The sequence below is a fragment of the Mustelus asterias genome, chromosome 12, assembly GCF_964213995.1.
Source record: "Mustelus asterias chromosome 12, sMusAst1.hap1.1, whole genome shotgun sequence".
Classification (NCBI taxonomy): domain Eukaryota; kingdom Metazoa; phylum Chordata; class Chondrichthyes; order Carcharhiniformes; family Triakidae; genus Mustelus; species Mustelus asterias.
In genome coordinates this window covers 80,755,760-80,773,027 of record NC_135812.1, presented here as the reverse complement: position 1 = coordinate 80,773,027, position 17,268 = coordinate 80,755,760, and the positions used below count along the sequence as shown (strand labels likewise).

Below are 17,268 nucleotides of genomic sequence, written 5' to 3'. Positions count from 1 at the left end.
CCGCAAGCTATGCACCAAATAAAAAAGATTAAATACCTTTTGATGCACTTTCTTATTGGCATTGCCCCAGCCTGAGGAATTGCAGGAAGAATTGCTCTCCTGAGAAGCTGCATTATTCCACATTCCCATCTCTCCCTCATCCTCTTCCCAGTTAGGATGATGGCTACTATTCAGGCCAATTTCATCTCCACCACTGACCCAACCTTCTTGCATAGATTTGGAGGCTGAAATAAAAGATGATGATGTGGGTAATGAAGCCAATATTTTTTGGCAAAAGTATACAATCTATTTGTTCTTATGCAACTATGTCATGTTAATTTCAAAGAAAAGTTTAATTCTGCATATTTTTATTTTGCAATTTTGATGCCCTCTATCAGCTGTGGCACAGGCACCAAACTAAGATATATAACAATTAAATACTATTTCACAAATAAAAATATAGCAAGAATTTTATGAGTGGTGGGGTTTCTCTCCGTGCCACCTGAAAAGTCAGTGGGGATGCTCCAAGATTTGATTGGTAGGATTATCGCCCCTCGCAGGGCAGCATAGTTTGAAAATAAGAGGTCTCCCATTTAAGGTGGAGATTTTTTGTTAACCAATCCTTGATTCATGCTAATATATTACCCCCAACTCCATGAGCCCTTATTTTGCACATCAACCTTTTGTGCAGCACCTTATCAAATGCCTTTTGGAAATCCAGCTATACTACATCTGCTGGTTCCCCTTTATTTACCCGACTAGTCACATCCTCAAAAAGAAAACCATTTGACTTGTTCTAATCATACTATGCTTTTCTAAGTGCACTGTTGAGACAGTCCACTTGTTTGATTCATTACACTGGCTTTCTTTCCATTTCAGAGAATCAAGACTCAAAGTGCTCCATCAGCACTTCTAAGGGTACATGTGATTATGAAAAATAAATACAGCTTTACAAGCATCACGCTACACACAACCAGAAAGAAAAAAATCCATCCCTTTGCAACTGTATGCAGTGATAGTCCACAACAATCTTTCAACCTTACATTTACATGAATTCTTAACTGCTTGCATTGGTTAGTACTTGATCACCACTTAACCTTGCAACCTTCCATTCTAGTTCTAAAAGGATTATCTTTATTTAAAGGTGTTATTGACAGGGCTTTACTGGGAGTCCAGTCTATTTATGTCCACTAATCTTACAAAGGAGAGTGCTTTCGAAACTTACTTGCAGTTTGTTAAGGTTGCTCTTGCCCTCAACTCCTTTGTGTTCATCATCCAAGTTGAATTACCTACTTGGGATCTATATCTTATATTTTAAAAACTTGGCTGATGCATTTTGTTAGGACTATTAAATACGAATTCAGTTCCCAGTGCCTCACTCCCTTCCGCATGAAAACAATCCAGGGTATATAGGCATAACAACACTCAAATGAGTGAAAATGAAATACATAAAATAATGGGTTTTGAGTGTTAACATTTTCTTTGTGCTGTTCACCAGTTAAATGGTTGTATTGAATGAAACTGTTCTTCCACTGGAATTTTTCAAATCAAGCACTCAGAAAAATTCAAGTCCCAATGAAATAGCACACTGCACATCAAAACCATTCTGTTTCCAATTACATTTATCTTATTGATCTAATTCACTCCTAAGTAGGTTTGTTAAATTTGCTAAATGTTTCAATAACCATGTTAATAATAATGATCAGATTTTGCGCCTCTCACATTAGGATACATTATCAAATTATGGGAATCTTTATTTATAGCAATATTACTTTTCACAACACTTTGATATTTAACATCTTTCTCACCAAGAATAAAAGAGGAAGGCCCCAGAACCATTCTGACTAATTAAAAGAATTGTATGTTGCCTCCCTGGTGCAAGGGTCAAGGATGCCTTGGAGAGGTTGGAGGGGGAGGGTGAACAGCCAGCTCTTGTGGTGCATATAGGCAGTAATGGTACTGGTATAAAATGGGATGACATCCTACAAGCTGAATTTAGGGAGGAGTTAAACTAAAAAGGAGGACCTCAAAGGTAGTAATCTCAGAATTGCTACCAGTGCCACCTGCTAGTCAGAGTAGAAATGCCAGGATAGCTAAGATGAATACTTGGCTTGAGGGATGGCACAAGAGGGAGAAATTCAAATTCCTGGGACATTGGAACCGGTTTTGGGGGAAGTTGGACCAGCACAAATCGGACGGTCTGTAGGGGGATGGGAACTGATGCAGCAAGTCAGAGGGAAGTAAAGTGGGGACAGAAACAGAAGACAGTAAGGGGACAAGTGGAAGACAGAGAAACCAGAGACAAAAGGGGCCAGAGTAGAGAGACTGTGAAGAACTCAGTGAATGGGTCCAGTAAGGCTAAGAGAAATAAAACATGGAGTGTGTACAAAACATGACAGGACAGATGGTCTGAGGTGTGTTTGCTTTAATGCAAGGAATATGACAGGTAAGGCGGATGAGCTTAAAGCTTGGATTACTGCATGGAACTATGTTGTTGTGGCAATTACGGAGACTTGGATGAAAGGAGGGCAGGACTGGCAGCTTAGGATTCCAGGATTTAGATGCTTCAGGCGAGATAGAGGGGGTGACAAAAGAGGTGGGGTGTTGCTTCACTGATTACGGGGAATGCCACAGAGGGAGGACACCTTGGTGGGATCATGCAGTGAGGCCATATGGGTAGAACTCAGGACAGGAACGGTGCAATCAGTGTTGGGGTTGTACTACAGACCTCCCAAAAGCCAGCGTGAAGTGGAAAAACTGATATGACAGTAACTTATGGGAAGGTCTAAAAATAACAGGGTTGTTGTGATGGGCGATTTTAACTTCCCCAACATAGACAGGGATTCCTTTAGTGCCAGGGGCTTGGACAGAGCAGAGATTGTTAGTACCCAAGAGCGCTTCTTGAGGCAATATGTAGATAGTCCAACTCGGAAGGGGCTATCTTAGTCTTGGTCTGGGAAATGAGTCTGGACAGGTGATTGCTGTCTCAGTGGGGGACCATTTTGGGAACAGCGATCACAATTCTACAAGTTTCAAGATACTTGCAGAAAGGGATAGTAGTCCCAGAGTTAAGGTACTAAACTGGGGGAAGACTACGACAGTATTAGGCAGGAGCTAGAGAATGTAGACTGGGGATGGTTGTTTAAGGATGAATCCACATCCGATATGTAGGAGTCTTTTAAAAGTCAGTTGTTAAATAATTCAGGACAAGTATGTCCCTGTAAAAATGAAGGATAAAGATGGCAAGATTCGGGAACCCTGGATGACAAGAAGAGAGACTGTGAGCTTAGTGAAGGAGGAGGAGGAGGCATACATAAATTTCAGGAAATTGAAAACAGATCTTACAAAGATAGCAGGAAAGCGCTTAAACAGGGATTTAGGAAGGCAAAAAGGGGCCATGAAATGTCCTGGGCAGACAGGATTAAGGAGAATTCCAAGGCTTTTTATGATTATATAAGGTCGAAGAAGGTAGCTAAGGAAATGGTAGATCCACTCAAGGACAGTGGAGGGAATTTTTGTGTGGAGCCAGATGAGGCGAATGAGGTCCTTAACGAGTACTTTGCATCAGTATTCACAAAGGAGAATGATGTGGTGGATGGTAAGTGTAGAAAAGAGGATGTTGACATTCTAGGGCATGTTGAGATAAAAAGGGAGGAGGTATTGAAGGTTTTGAAAAATATTAAGGTGGACAAGTCCCCAAGGCCAGATTGGGTCTATCCCAAAATAGTGAGAGGGGCGAGGGAAGAAATTGCTGAGGCCTTGGCCAAGATCTTTGTATCCTTTTTAGCCACAGGCGAGGTACCAGAGGATTGGAGAGTGGCTAACATTGTTCCTCTGTTTAAGAAGGGCAGAAGAGACAATCCGGGAAATTACAGGCCTGTGAGCCTCACATTAGTGTTGGGGAAATTATTGTAGAAAATTCTTAGGGACAGGATGTATTCACATCTGGAAGAGAATCAGCTTATTAGCAATAGGCAGCATGGTTACGTGAAGGGGAGGTTGTGTCTCACAAATTTGATCGAGTTCTTTGAGGAAGTGACAAGAAAAAAAATCAGGGCAGGGTAGTGGATGTTGTATACATGGACTTCAGTAAAGCCTTTGATAAGGTTCCTCATGGCAGGCTGATATAGAAGCTGAAGTCAAATGTGATCGGAGGTGAGCTGGTAAGATGGATACATAACTTAGGCATAGAAAGCAGAGAGTAGCAGTGGAAGGGTACTTTTCTCACTGGAGGTCTGTGACAAGCAGTGGTGAATGCCTGGAAAGTGCTGCTGGAGATGTTGATGGAAGCAGACTCTATAACAACATCAAGAGACATCTGGATAGACACACGAATAGGCAGGGAATAGAGGGACACGGTCCATGTGGAGGCAAGAAAATGTTAGATTAGAGAGACATCTGTGTCGGCACAGACTTGGTGGGCCGAAGGGCCTGCTCCTGTGCTGTACTGTTCTTTGTACATGCCAACTAGGATTGAAAGTTACTTAAAAATGGCCATTTCATAAACTTAGTTGATTCTTAAAAGAGGTTGAAGAATATTTTCCAGAAAACAGTGAATTAACCTCATCAAATTCAAGTCAATATCTGGATTTTGGTGTTTTTAGTTAAGTTTGGCAATTTAAAACAATTAGTTTACTCATATAAATGAAAACCTTGTAGGATTATAGCATAGAACAACCTACGTGCTGCAATATATATATATAAACACTACATGCACTCATTTGCAATATTCATCGCACAAACCACAATAATGGGCGATTTCAGTAGTCTGAACCGATTGTCATCAAAATGCTCAACAACTTCATTTTGGTGAAGTGTTAGAAGTTAGTGAATTGCATTTAAGCACCTGACTACAACATACTTGTACAAAATAAAAATGTCCTTGTATTTTGTTACCTGGTTTGCACATTGCCGGGACAGCAGCTGGAGCATTCCCTCTTCCAAAATTCCCCGTCGACTCCGCAGCATTATCTCCCCAACCTGAACTGCCGTTGGGAGGTTTGCCCCATGCTGAAGTCCCATTATCGACCGTGGTAGATGGAGGTGGCGGCTCACCCCAAGAGTTCTCAGCCTTTGCAGGAACACTGTGTGTTTCTCCCCAGCCTGGGAAAATATTAAAGCTCTCAACTTATGATCCAAATAGACTGCACATAGTCCAAAAGTTCTCCAATTTGATTTCTGATCATGCAATTAAAGCTATATGGCTTTGATAAAAACAATGCACCCCTAACAATATACATATCCAATTATTTAAATATTTAGTTTAAACATGCTCGACAGTCTGATGGTTCAGTATCTTTAAGATAACTAAAATCTAAGACGTCAGGGCAGTTTTGCGTCCTTTTTAGGTAGTTGGCCTCAGTTTGCCCCTATTTATATTCTCTCAAATGTTCTCCCTGAGTAGTCAAGAACAAGTGTTGAATCATTTTCAAAAAATGCAGTTCTGGCAGGCTTTTAATTTTTCTTGTTGCCTTGGTAAATCTCATCCAGTTGGTAATGTGTATTGACAGGTTAACTTGATTTCTTGAGGGAGAAAATGTAGTTTAGGAAGATAACAAGTTGAGTAGGTCACTCAGCCCCTCGAGCCACTCTGTCCTTCAGTCAGATTATGATTGATTGGTACCTCAACTCTATTTACCCTACTTAACTCGGCATCTCTTGATATCCTTACCTAATTAAAATCTATCAACCTCATTTCCTAAAACTCCAATTGTCCTCGGGTCCAGGATTATAGGGTGGCATTTTACAGTCCCGCTGAAGTCAACGGAGTTTTGAATGGCTCACAGCAACAAGGCTGTAAAATTTAGTCCATGTGTTTCCTAATTTCTCTTCTAAGTGGTTTAGCTCTAATAGTAACATTGTTTCCCTCATATTTGGTTGCCCCAGCAGAGGAAATAGTTTCTCATCTACTTATAACATTTTAAACACACTGATCAGGTCATTACTCAATCTTCTATACTCAAGGGAATACACGTATACAAATAAACTTTCTAAACTCTGGCACTATTCTAGTGAATTTTGAAGCTTGAAGGTTAATATGAATTGCAGCCTTGTCCCTGATCCAAAATCAAGGCTGCACTGCATATTTTACATTTATAGTTTTGTCAATTATCCCTAACATGTCTAAAAGAAGTAACTCGCATGAAGGTCCAGATATATCAGTTTTAGGCTGAAAGTGCCATAGCAAATAAAAATCTTTCTTAGTTTGTAGCGATAAATGTCTGTGCCTTAAACATATCAATAAAGAAAGTTTTTCACCGGTAGAGTGATAAGAATGTGGAACTTGGTACCACTGGAGTGGTTGAAGCTAATATTAGGTGCATTTAAGGAAGAAACTAGACAAGTATTTGAGGAAAACAGAAATAGATGGTTATGATGATAGATTTAGAAAAGAAAATGGGAAGAGGTCAAATGGAGCATTAACACCGACATTGGTTGGCTGGGCCAACTGGCTTGTTTCTGTGCCCTATATCCTGTGCAATATATATATATATTATACAATATAATGTGCATTGATGTTTAATTTGAAAGAATATTTGACCTTTTGCCTGATACAAATCGTTAACATTGTAATTGGTCCGAATGATTTCCTAGTTGCAGTGCAAGATTTGAACCAATTTTAAAACTAATATTGTTTAGAAACAGTATTAACTAAATAGATTTTCTTCAAAATGTAATACATCAAATTGTGCCCAAAAGGGACTGAAACGGAATTATAGTTAACAGTAGAATATCTGAGGAAAGTGGGTGCCCATTAATTTTAACATTTTAAATGTTAGCATCAGAATTGTAGGAAATTGAACACAAAAAAATGTATTCAGATTTGAAGACAAGGAATCCAATTATTTTTAAATACAATATTTTAAATACATTCAATTTTGAATTCAAGTTACGTATTTCTGACTTCATTTCTTAAATTCACAACATAGACATTCATGTTAAACAAAATGAGCACATTTCATGAAAGCACATTTAAACAGTGATTAACCACCAGGGGGCAAATGTTTTATTTAAACATGAATACCCCTATTTCTGAAATTTTTTTGTGCTTCTTGGCACTCAGTCTGCCTCATCTTAAATTATCTGACATACTCAACTGATCCAAATTTGTTCAGTATTTATTTTTTCATTTTAATGGGCATCCATTTTCCTCAGATATTTTAGTGTTAACTATAATTCAGTTTCAGTCCCTTTTGGGCACAATTTAATGTATTACATTTGAAAGGAAAACTATTTAGTTAATACTGTTCTAAACAATATTAGTTTTAAAATTGGTTCAAATCCTACACTGCAACTAGAAAATCATTTGGATCAATTACAGTGTTTTGATGTTTGCTCAAACTAGTTTGCTGTTTCTGAAATTAAACCTAAATTATATTTTACAGTAGTTCAAGTGATTCAAAAATATTAACATGTATCTAGTACTTGATCATGTTTTCATGGAATTGACTTAGAAAGGATTATTCCTCCTTGCCAGTGTATTAATGCACTGTCCCACACCCGACATCCAGATTAACAAACACCATATGCTATATGCATCACTAATATCCCTGGAAATCAGCCAGATAAGGAGGCTGCCCACATTTAGTCCATATTTTAGTGTCGACCAGAAAAATCTCAGTGAAAAGTGTGCAACACAATATTATTCAATGATTCAGTAATAAATATGCAGTTGTGAATAAAGCTCTAATTTAAATAAGTTGTACTGCTTGAACTCAGCATTTAACTCCTGTATTGTCTATTTTATAACTTGGAGCTGTGTTGAGATGACGCATCAACTCATGAGAGAAACAGGTCCCCCCACCGCCCCCCCCCCCCCCCCCCTCCAATAGTGCTTTAAAATGTATGCTTTCAAGCTCTCATAATCAGAGAACAATTGAACATTGCAAAAAGCACCCAATCTTTATTCAAAAATACCGCTTTAAAATCAGTCACACTAAGAACTCATGCTGCCTTAGAGCATTTTCCATAAATTCTATCTTTTGATTTTATTTGAAAAAAGGCATTGTTAGATGAGGGAAATGTACCTTTGAAACAGAGATGCACGGGTCATTTACACAAGATTTTCAGCAAAATCATTCTTTTTGAAAGCTAATGTCATTACCAAATATCACACTGCAAATGAACAAAATTTCATTCTACTGCAAGGAAATACATGCTTCCATACACTAAAATACTTACTCTTGGTACTTGAACCAATAGTAAAGTAGTTCTTTGCAGTGAATGTTCAGTATCAGCATATAGCAAATCCATAAACTTCAATATTTTAAAAGACAAATTATAAACTAAGGAAACAATTGTAACATCTTTTTTAAAATCTTGGTTGCAGATTTGTACTGTAGGCATCATTCCATCAAACAGAAATCACTGTCATAGTATAGACCTCGGTGGTGTCATATTCAGTGAAAATGTTATTATTTTTGAGGTATTGTTGAACAAATTGTTATAACAAGGTTTCCCAAACTTTGAACTACAGAACCGAGTGACCTTCCAAAAGTATCAGGGAACCCAACCCCAGACACACTCAATGTTGAAGTCTCTATTCATAACCATTAAATAGATGCGAACACAGAAATCAAGTGTATAAAGTATTTTCTAACTATATCTATGCATACATTGGGAATTAGGAAGAGGAACACAGTCACGAATAGAATTGCCAGCTACAAGGCCCCCTCATATTAACCCCTGGCCAAGCCACTCGCTCATGGTCCCGTAACATTATCCCCTGGAAGCAGTCCCCACTTGAGGAGTGACGAACCTGACAATTAAAAAGTTCTCATTAAAAAAAGTCTTAGTTTTTGTCATTTTTATTGGGAGGAATTATCTAGACATTTGTTTCTCATATCGGGCACATACACTCCTTACAGACAGGCAACTACTCCCCATTGCACATGCCTAACAACTCTCTCCCATTCACACCCAACTCCACTCACTCCTCTCCCTCACACAAACCTCTCAAACGCTAGCTCCAAGGATGCCTGCCTGCTTGCCCACCCGCTCCAAGGCAACATGAGCTGTGGATAAAAGGGGAATCAGTGGATGTAATGTACTTGGATTTCCAGAAGACATTCGATAAGGTGCCTCATCAAAGGTTATTGTGGAAAATAAAAGCTCATGAGGCACCTTATCAAATGCCTTCTGGGAATCATTACATTCAGTGGTTCCCCTTTGAAGAAGCAACATGTGCTGTGGATAAAGAACTCTGAATAATTTGTTAAACATGATTGGCCTCTTATAAAACCATGTTGACTCTGCCTGATTACCTGGAATTTATATAAAGCCCTGCTAGAAGGTCTTTAATAAGAGCTTCTAACATTTTCCCGATGACGGATGTTCAGCTAACTGACTTGTAGTTTCCTGGTTTCTCTCTCCATTTTTAAACAAAGGAGTTACATTCACTTTTTTCAAATCTAATGAATTTTGGAAAATTAAAACAAACATCAATTATCTCACTAGCCACTTATATTAAAGACCCTAAGATGAAGTCACCGGGACTTGGGGACTTGTCACCCCACAGCACCAGCAATTTTCTCAGTACCACTTCCCTTGTGATTTTAATTTCCTTGAGCTTCTTCTTCCCCTCCATTTCCTGATTTACAGCTATTTCTGGGCTGTTACTTGCATCCTCCATAATGAAGGCCAATGCAAAATACTGGAACGCTCCAGTCCATTAACTTTTTTTTTTAAATCTGTAGAAAAGTTTACTCTGTCTTTACATTTCCAGATCGCTTTGTCTTGTGCTCTGTTTTTTTCTTATTAATCTTTTAGTCATACTCTGCTGTTTTAATATTCTGCTCAATTTTCTGACCTGTCACCCATCCTTGTGCAATTATATGCTTTCTCTACAAGTTTGACACTGTCTTTAACTTTTAGTTAACCATGCATGGTGGGTCCTCCCCTTGGAATGCATCTATTCTGTGTATTCTGAAATCTCCCTTTAAATGGCTGCCACTGCATCTCCATCTCTGAACTTAATTTGCCAGTTCACTTAAGCTAACTCTGCTTTCATGCCCTCATAATTGTCCTTATTTAAGTTTAAAATACTGAAACTTTAAAACTTAAGTTTAAAAATAAGTTTAAAATTAACTTACACTTTTCTCCTTCAAACAATGAAAAATTCAACCACTGTTTGCTGTTACTTTCCTTATAGGTCATTAATCATATCTCATTGTAAAATACTAGGTCGAGGATAGCCTGCTCTCTGGCTGGCTTCAGAACAAGCTGTTCTAAGAAACAATCCCAAAAACATTCTATGAACTTCTCATCTATGTTACTTTTACTCATTTTGTTATTCTAATCTATATGTAGATTAAAAGCCCCCACGATTATTACTATAGCTTTCCGACAAGTTCCCATCATATCTTCCTTTATACTCAGTCCTATCATGATGATACTGTTAGGGTGCCTATGCACTAATCCCAGAAGTTACTTCTTGCTCTTATCATTTCTCATCTCGACCCAAACCGCTTCAACATTGTTTTCCTAAACATAGGTTGTCCCTCGCTCTTGTGCTAATACCATGAATTAACAGTTACCCTTCCACCTTTTCCTAACTTCCTGTCCTTCCTAAATGTCATGTACCCATTGATATTCAGGTCCTAATCAATGTCACCCTGCAGCCGTAACTCTAACGGCTATTTCTATTTGCGCTCTCAGTTCATGTTTTATTTTGAATGCTTTGTGCATTCAGATACAGAGCCTTTAGTTCCGTCCTTTTATTATTTTGTAACCTCTAGCCTTATCTGATTTACTTTTATTCGTACTCTCTATCCTTTCTTGTCACACAGTCTGTTTAACATTTTGCATATTAGTATCTTCCTCTTTGACTCCACTCTTTGATGTACCACCTCTTTCAAAATTTGTTTTCTTGCCCCACTATTTAACTACTGGCTCGCTGGAATACAGGTCCCAGCATAGTTCAGGTGTAGATCATGTCAATGGTACAGCTCCCAACTTCCCCACGAATCTGAACCCACTCTTCCCAAACCGATCTTTGTGCCATGAATTTATTTCTCTTATCTTATTTGCCCTATGCCAAATTGTTACCAGCTCAGGTACCAATTCCAGAGATTATCTCGGAGGTTCTCCTCTTAACTTGGTGCCTTGCTCCCCATACTGACTCTGCAGAACCTTGTCTTGCCTATGGTGTTAGTACTCCCTCTCTCACTCTCCAGCCCTGAGCAAATATCCCCAAACTCTGGCAGCAGGCAGTCAACACAGTCTTCTGGACTCACGCTCTCTGTTGCAGAGAACAGTGTCAATGACACCATATTGTCTGCTAGTACTACTAGCTTAAAGAATCTCAGCCCAGTCAGACAATTAAAAAGGCTGAGGCTCTTACACTCGTGCCCTCTGGGTCTCTTCAGCTGTCTCATTGGCAGCCGCACATTCCTATCCCTGACCACTGACCAAATCAGAAGACCTTATCCTAAGGGGTGTGACTGTCTCCTGGTACAAAGTGTCCAGGTAACTTTCCTCCTCCCTGATGCATCAGTGGCTGCAGCTTGGCCTCCTCTTCAAGTTCCTTGAACCACAAACACTTGCTACAGATATGTTTGTCCTGGATCAAAATGGCATCCAAGAGCTCCAAAAGATGCCGCAGTCGTGACATCACTTGCCCCGCCATCCTTAATGCGTTTTAATTAGCTACTTGATTATTTTGTTGAATTACTTTTCTTTCTTATATACTTTATTAACCTTACCACCAGTTTATATACTATTTTAAAACCTTATGAACCACTTACCAGATACTCACCAAGCAGCAAACTTCTTCCCTTCTAAAGAACCAATTCCTCCAGGGTGAAAAACTAAGAAAGCAAAGGAGCACCTCCTTCCCCCCCAGCTCCTTCACTCACCCAACTCACAGCACTCTTGTTCAGAGTCACACTCCAGTGTGAAGTCCAAGAGGCCTGCATTTATGTGCTCTGAAATTAAAGACTTAGCTCAGTCCAGGTATAGGAAAAAAACTGTTTAAGCCAATTTCCTTAATTAACTTTAGCTGTTCTCCAAGCCTGGGTGAAATTTAGAATTTAAATAGCAAATTTAATTTAGATGTTAAATGTTGAATACAAACAAAATTAGATTTTTGAAAAAAGATTAAGCTTCCCACCCTCATCTAACTCCTAACACGCTTGGTCAAAGGTACACTCCGGCAATATCAGTAACAAAACCACAAACGTTTGAAACCACTTAATGTTGTATCTGAAATTGACAACAAAGGTCAGAAACTGAGCTGTCAATCAAAAAATGTTTCCTCTGGGGTGCAGGTGTCTCAACACATGGTTGCCCAAATGACTGCAAATGTTAAGAGCTCGTAGTGAAATTACTTTTTTAACATGGGAGGAAATTATGAATGAATTACTTTTTTTTTAAAAAAAAGCTTTTTCTTTACACTACTGTCACGGTAGGGTGAATTGGTTCTAGACTGTTTGTATTGGATCAAAGGGCATGGAAGTACCATATCTTGACATGGGGGCATGAGCAGCCATGCATGAGCTGAAGGGCAGAGCTTGGCATGAGGGGCCATATGGGGTGGGTGGAAGGGTAGAAGGTGCCAGGGGGGCAAGAAGAGGGCTGTTTGAAGTTACCTTTTAAAAGACTCCCTCATGCAGAACTGGGTTCACGACTCCTCAGAGGGATCATGAATCACTGTTCTTTTAAAAAAAACTAGCCAGTGAAAATTGCAGAGTAGGACATGAGGACATGCCTAACTCCACAATGGATCTCGTGTATTTGCTACCAAATAAACCTGTTGGACTTTAACCTGGTGTTGTGAGACTTCTTACAAGTCAGAAGTGTCAGGTGCGGGCTTTTGACAGGAACCAGCCCACACTCTTTAAAGGCACTCCTGAAAATCAGACAGCCCGGGAATGGTGTCAGGAATCAGGAGATGCCTGCCATTTCTAAAGAGTTTCCAAATCATCCTGACTAGGTGAAAATCCAGACCAGACTGTCACTTTTGCATCAATGGAAGGCAGAAACCCTCGTTTCCACACAGGTAACTTGGTGGTATGGAGCAGCCCCGTGTTAATTTATTTTGGAATGATTGGTTCAAGAATGGTTGACAGGCAAGAAATTTTGGCCCTGGTTTGAAAGTCACCAATTTTACTAATGCATGCCACGTATGCAGCTTTTTTGTTGGAGCTATTGTTAAACTTCTTTCATTTCCCATTTCTTTACCACGGTTTGTATATTCACTGGTCTATTAGCTAGAAACCCTCTAATATTTGTGCTATTCTGTCCTTAAAACCAACACAGTACCATTTAATCATCCTTTGTAATGCAGTGTCCCAAGGCAATTGACTTTGAAGTATAAAAGTGATACAGCATGGAAGGGGGCCATGGCCCTGCAGCTATCCATTTAGTTCCATTTGTCTGCTTTCTTCTCCCCAGAACCCCTACACAAAATTATTTATCTAATTCCCTTCATACGTTATTATTGAAACTGCACCTTTTCAGGCAGGGCATCCCACATCATAACTCGAGATGGTTCTGTTGGCAAATATCTCAATTTTCTGTCCACTGTTATTTACCTTTTTGTCAAGGAGAACAATTTTAGCTTATTTGCTCCAAACTGTTTAATGACTTTGAACACTTCGATCAAATTTCCCCTTAATAACTTTTGCTCAATGGAAAATATGCAGCAGTTTCTCTATGTCCATGTTATGCTCCATTTGTGGTACACTTCAGTTATCACCTTTGCACCCACAAGGCCTTGACATACTACAACAGGTACAGTGCCCACATTTTACCAAAACACACCAGTGGTTAATAAATGCTTAGCATAACTTCCTTACTTTTGTACTTTTTGCCTCGATACATGAAGGGAAAGGATCTCTTGCATTCACTACTTACCCTGCTAACTTCAAAGACTTATGTACATAAATCCAAAAGGTCTTTCAATTCCTCCATCCCTTTGAAAATGGTATTATTCTATTTATATCATTTCTCTTCATTCTTTGTCTTCTCTCCAACCATCCCCCCAACCATGAATCACTTCACACTTGGCATTAAATTTAATTTGCCATGTGCCTATCCAGTACACCAGTCTACTTGTGTTCTCCTGAGTCTACTACTACCATCAATAAGCTTTCCTCTTTTCCAGACCAGAGGGGCATTAATACTTCAGTATTCCATATGAAAGCATTTCAGCCATAACTCAAACAACACTGGACACTACATGCACGTTGCATGCTTCCTTTCAGTGTCAGGAATTAAAGTGGATCCCAATCATGTTTCCAAAACATCAAAAATATCAAACGATCACTTAGGTCAACTTAAGTACCATCCTTCTTTTAAAAAAAATTGAAATGTTACTAATTCCTACCTGGACCAAGTAGTGGAGACCGGTTTTGCGTGGCACTTGACTGATGAGGCTGAGGTGGTTGCTGTTCAGCCACGGTGTTGTTACTGCTTTGATTCACAGGATTGTTTCTATCCCACATGTTTACAGTCTTCTTGTAATTGGTTGGGTCTCCCCAAGCTGAGGTACCGTCATCAATCTCTATTTTTCGACGAATAGATGGTGGGGAAGGCTCCTCCCAGCCAGTGGGTTCACTGTCCTTCTGTTTTGTAGCCAAAGGTCCACCAACCCAACCCGAATTAGACTGTTTAACAGAGGCAGGTCCTCCCCAGCTGCTAAGACCATTATCCTGAAGTTTATTTCCCCAGTTCTGTGGTGCACTTGATTTTGTAGATTCTCCCCAGCCTGTGTTTGGACTTGGCTTGCTGTTGGTATTATTACCCCATCCACTAGTCTGTGATCTGGTCGTCTCATTCCAATTAGGTCCAGTACGGTTGTTTTCATTATCCCAACTAGATCCATTTTTTTTCCCCTCACCTAACGGTCCTGCAGCAGAATCAGCCCAATCTCCCCCTCCTCCACCACTTCCTGTTATTCCCGCTCCTCCTGATGTCCAGCCTTGGTTGCTTTTCTGTCCTTCACCCCAATTTTGAGATTTGGATTTCTGAGAGTCTGCCCAAGTTTGTGGCTTCTCCTCCGGATTAGAAATCCCACCCCAGGCATGGCCACTTTTGGCAGTAGCAGCAGCAGTAGAATTAGCAGAATCCCCCCAACCCCCTTGGCTATTAGACACTTTGTCTCCCCATCCTGCGTTATTAGACATGACTGTTGGTGGAGGATTTCCCCACCCAGATACTAAAGAGGTATTAGTACTGCTCATGCTGGACCCATCACTTCTCCCCCCTGAGTTTGAAGACTGGGCAGCAGCTGAACCCCAGGCCTCAGTTCCATTGTCATTTTTTCGCTCAGACCTAGGGGATTCTTGAATTTCCCAGGAAATGTTCTGCTTTACTGGTGTCTGTCCCCATCCAGAATTACACAAGACTCTAGGATCATGATCTGGCTTTGACATAACATTCTGGACCAGCCCTTGCTGTTCAATTATTCCTTTATCAGTCTTTCGTCGGCTGCTCCCATGCCTTCCTCCATTTCTTCCGGTACTTCCTTCATGATGGCTACCGCCACTTTCATTACTGCCCTCACTACCAGTGGTACCTGATTCAGAAGGTTTGGCCAAAGAGTTAATTTGTTCATTACCTTGCTGCAAAACAGGAGTTTGGCTGTTAACACAAAGACCCTCCCATCCACATGATCCTTTTCCATTGCCATTTGCTTCATTACTGGAATGCTGGTTAGAGAGTTTTCCCCATTCTCCATTTACACCATTACTAGTGTTCCTGTTGGATGGAGTGTTACCCCAAGCTCCAATGCTGCTGGGACCAGAGTGCAAGCCCCCAATGGTACCAGCCCTTGTCCATGGCAGTACCCTGGGACTGGTAGGGGGACCGGAGTCCCAAGCATTGCTTCCAATATCCTTTTGTACAGCACTATTGGAATTGTTTGCTAATGTTTGTTTAGCACTTAAACTTAATGCAGAATTCACAGTGTCTCCATTCCCCTGACTAAATGCCGAGTTACTGTTGGTGGCTGTAGAATTAGCATGTGGCACTCCCCACACTGAGTTGCATGAAGGATTGTTCATTCCTTCACCATTACGTCCACTGAGCTGAGAAACTGTAGATGACCCACTACCACCAGGAAGGTTTTGAAGATGGGATGGGTTTATTGCACCCATGCCTACTGTCATTGCCCAGCCTCCTGGTACAGAAACGTTAGGCAGTCCATTTGCTTGCATTGCATTGATAGGGTTTGGTGAAGAGTTTATGGGGTTAGTGTTATTTGGTCCATCAGTGTTAAGGTTCTGAGGTTGTATGCTGAAAGACACATTCTGTGAAACGGACGTTTGTGTATCTGTGCTCTCCTGCTGCAGCAAATTTCCCCAGGTGTTCAATGTACCTGTCGGACCATTATTAGGGTTACTATAATTCTGATCAATGGGATTACTTGGATTACAAATATTTGAAGTGTTTCCTCCTCCTACAGTTCCTTGAATTTCCTGCCCAACTACAGGCCAAGCAGCTGGATTGGCATTGGGATTAAGATTCAGGTTAATGCCAGCAGTAGATGTAGAAGTGCCCCAACAGTTTGGATTTACACTTACAATACTGTCCATCTTTCCACTTCCACTGGTAGCAGAGCAGTGACCTACACCAGGGGCAGACCCTGGGGCAACAGCCCACACCCTGGATGAATTTCCATTTCCACCATTTGCTCCACTTCCAATGGCACTCTGGTTTGAACTGCTTTGGACAAGTGCTCCATTACCACCATTATTGCAATTTTTGTTTTGTCCATTGAAGTTGCCTGGTGCACTCCCTGTAGCCATGCTACTATTATCTGAGCCACAGTTTGAGGCAGAGTCAGTGTCTGTGCATTCTGAGGCAGTTTCAGTCTCGTTTCCAGAAATGGAAGGCCAAGCCTCTTTGTCACTTCCGTCTATTATCACTTTATCCCAGATGCTGTTTGGTTCACTTCTAAAGGGGGGCTGTCCCCAGTGGGAATTTTCATAATGAGTTCCCAGACCACCGTGGCTGAGATCTGGAAAAGACCAAAGCAAAAGGTTAGACATATTTTGCATTAAATGATTAAAAGAAAGAATCACATGATGAAGCTTCAGACAAAATCATATTAAAAGCTTGTAAACAATTTATAAACTGAGACTGCAACCGTGCATTTAGATTGAGGTTTAGTTCACAAGCTGAAATCTTACAAATCTAGTCAAAAAGATACAATGGTCCCTAGTTTCAGATTCTTCCACAAGGGGGAGCATCCTTTCCACATCCACACTTTCAAGTCCCCTCAAGATCATAAATAAGCAAAATATTGCGGATGCTGGAATCAGAAACAAGAACAGAGGGCGCTAGAAA

General features: G+C 40.3%; 1 protein-coding gene across 11 annotated transcripts in view; it reads right to left on the bottom strand.

Annotated features, from left to right (window-relative positions):
* The window catches only part of tnrc6c1 (trinucleotide repeat containing adaptor 6C1), a 175,764-nt gene that overhangs the window by 54,992 nt on the left and 103,504 nt on the right, over nt 1-17,268 (bottom strand). For all 11 annotated transcript variants that reach the window (XM_078225501.1, XM_078225506.1, XM_078225503.1 and 8 more), the window contains 3 exons: nt 14,306-16,939; nt 4,876-5,082; nt 37-224 (listed from right to left, as the gene is read on the bottom strand). In XM_078225501.1, the coding sequence (XP_078081627.1) occupies nt 37-224; nt 4,876-5,082; nt 14,306-16,939 (3,029 nt within the window). The remainder of the gene's footprint in view (nt 1-36; nt 225-4,875; nt 5,083-14,305; nt 16,940-17,268) is intronic.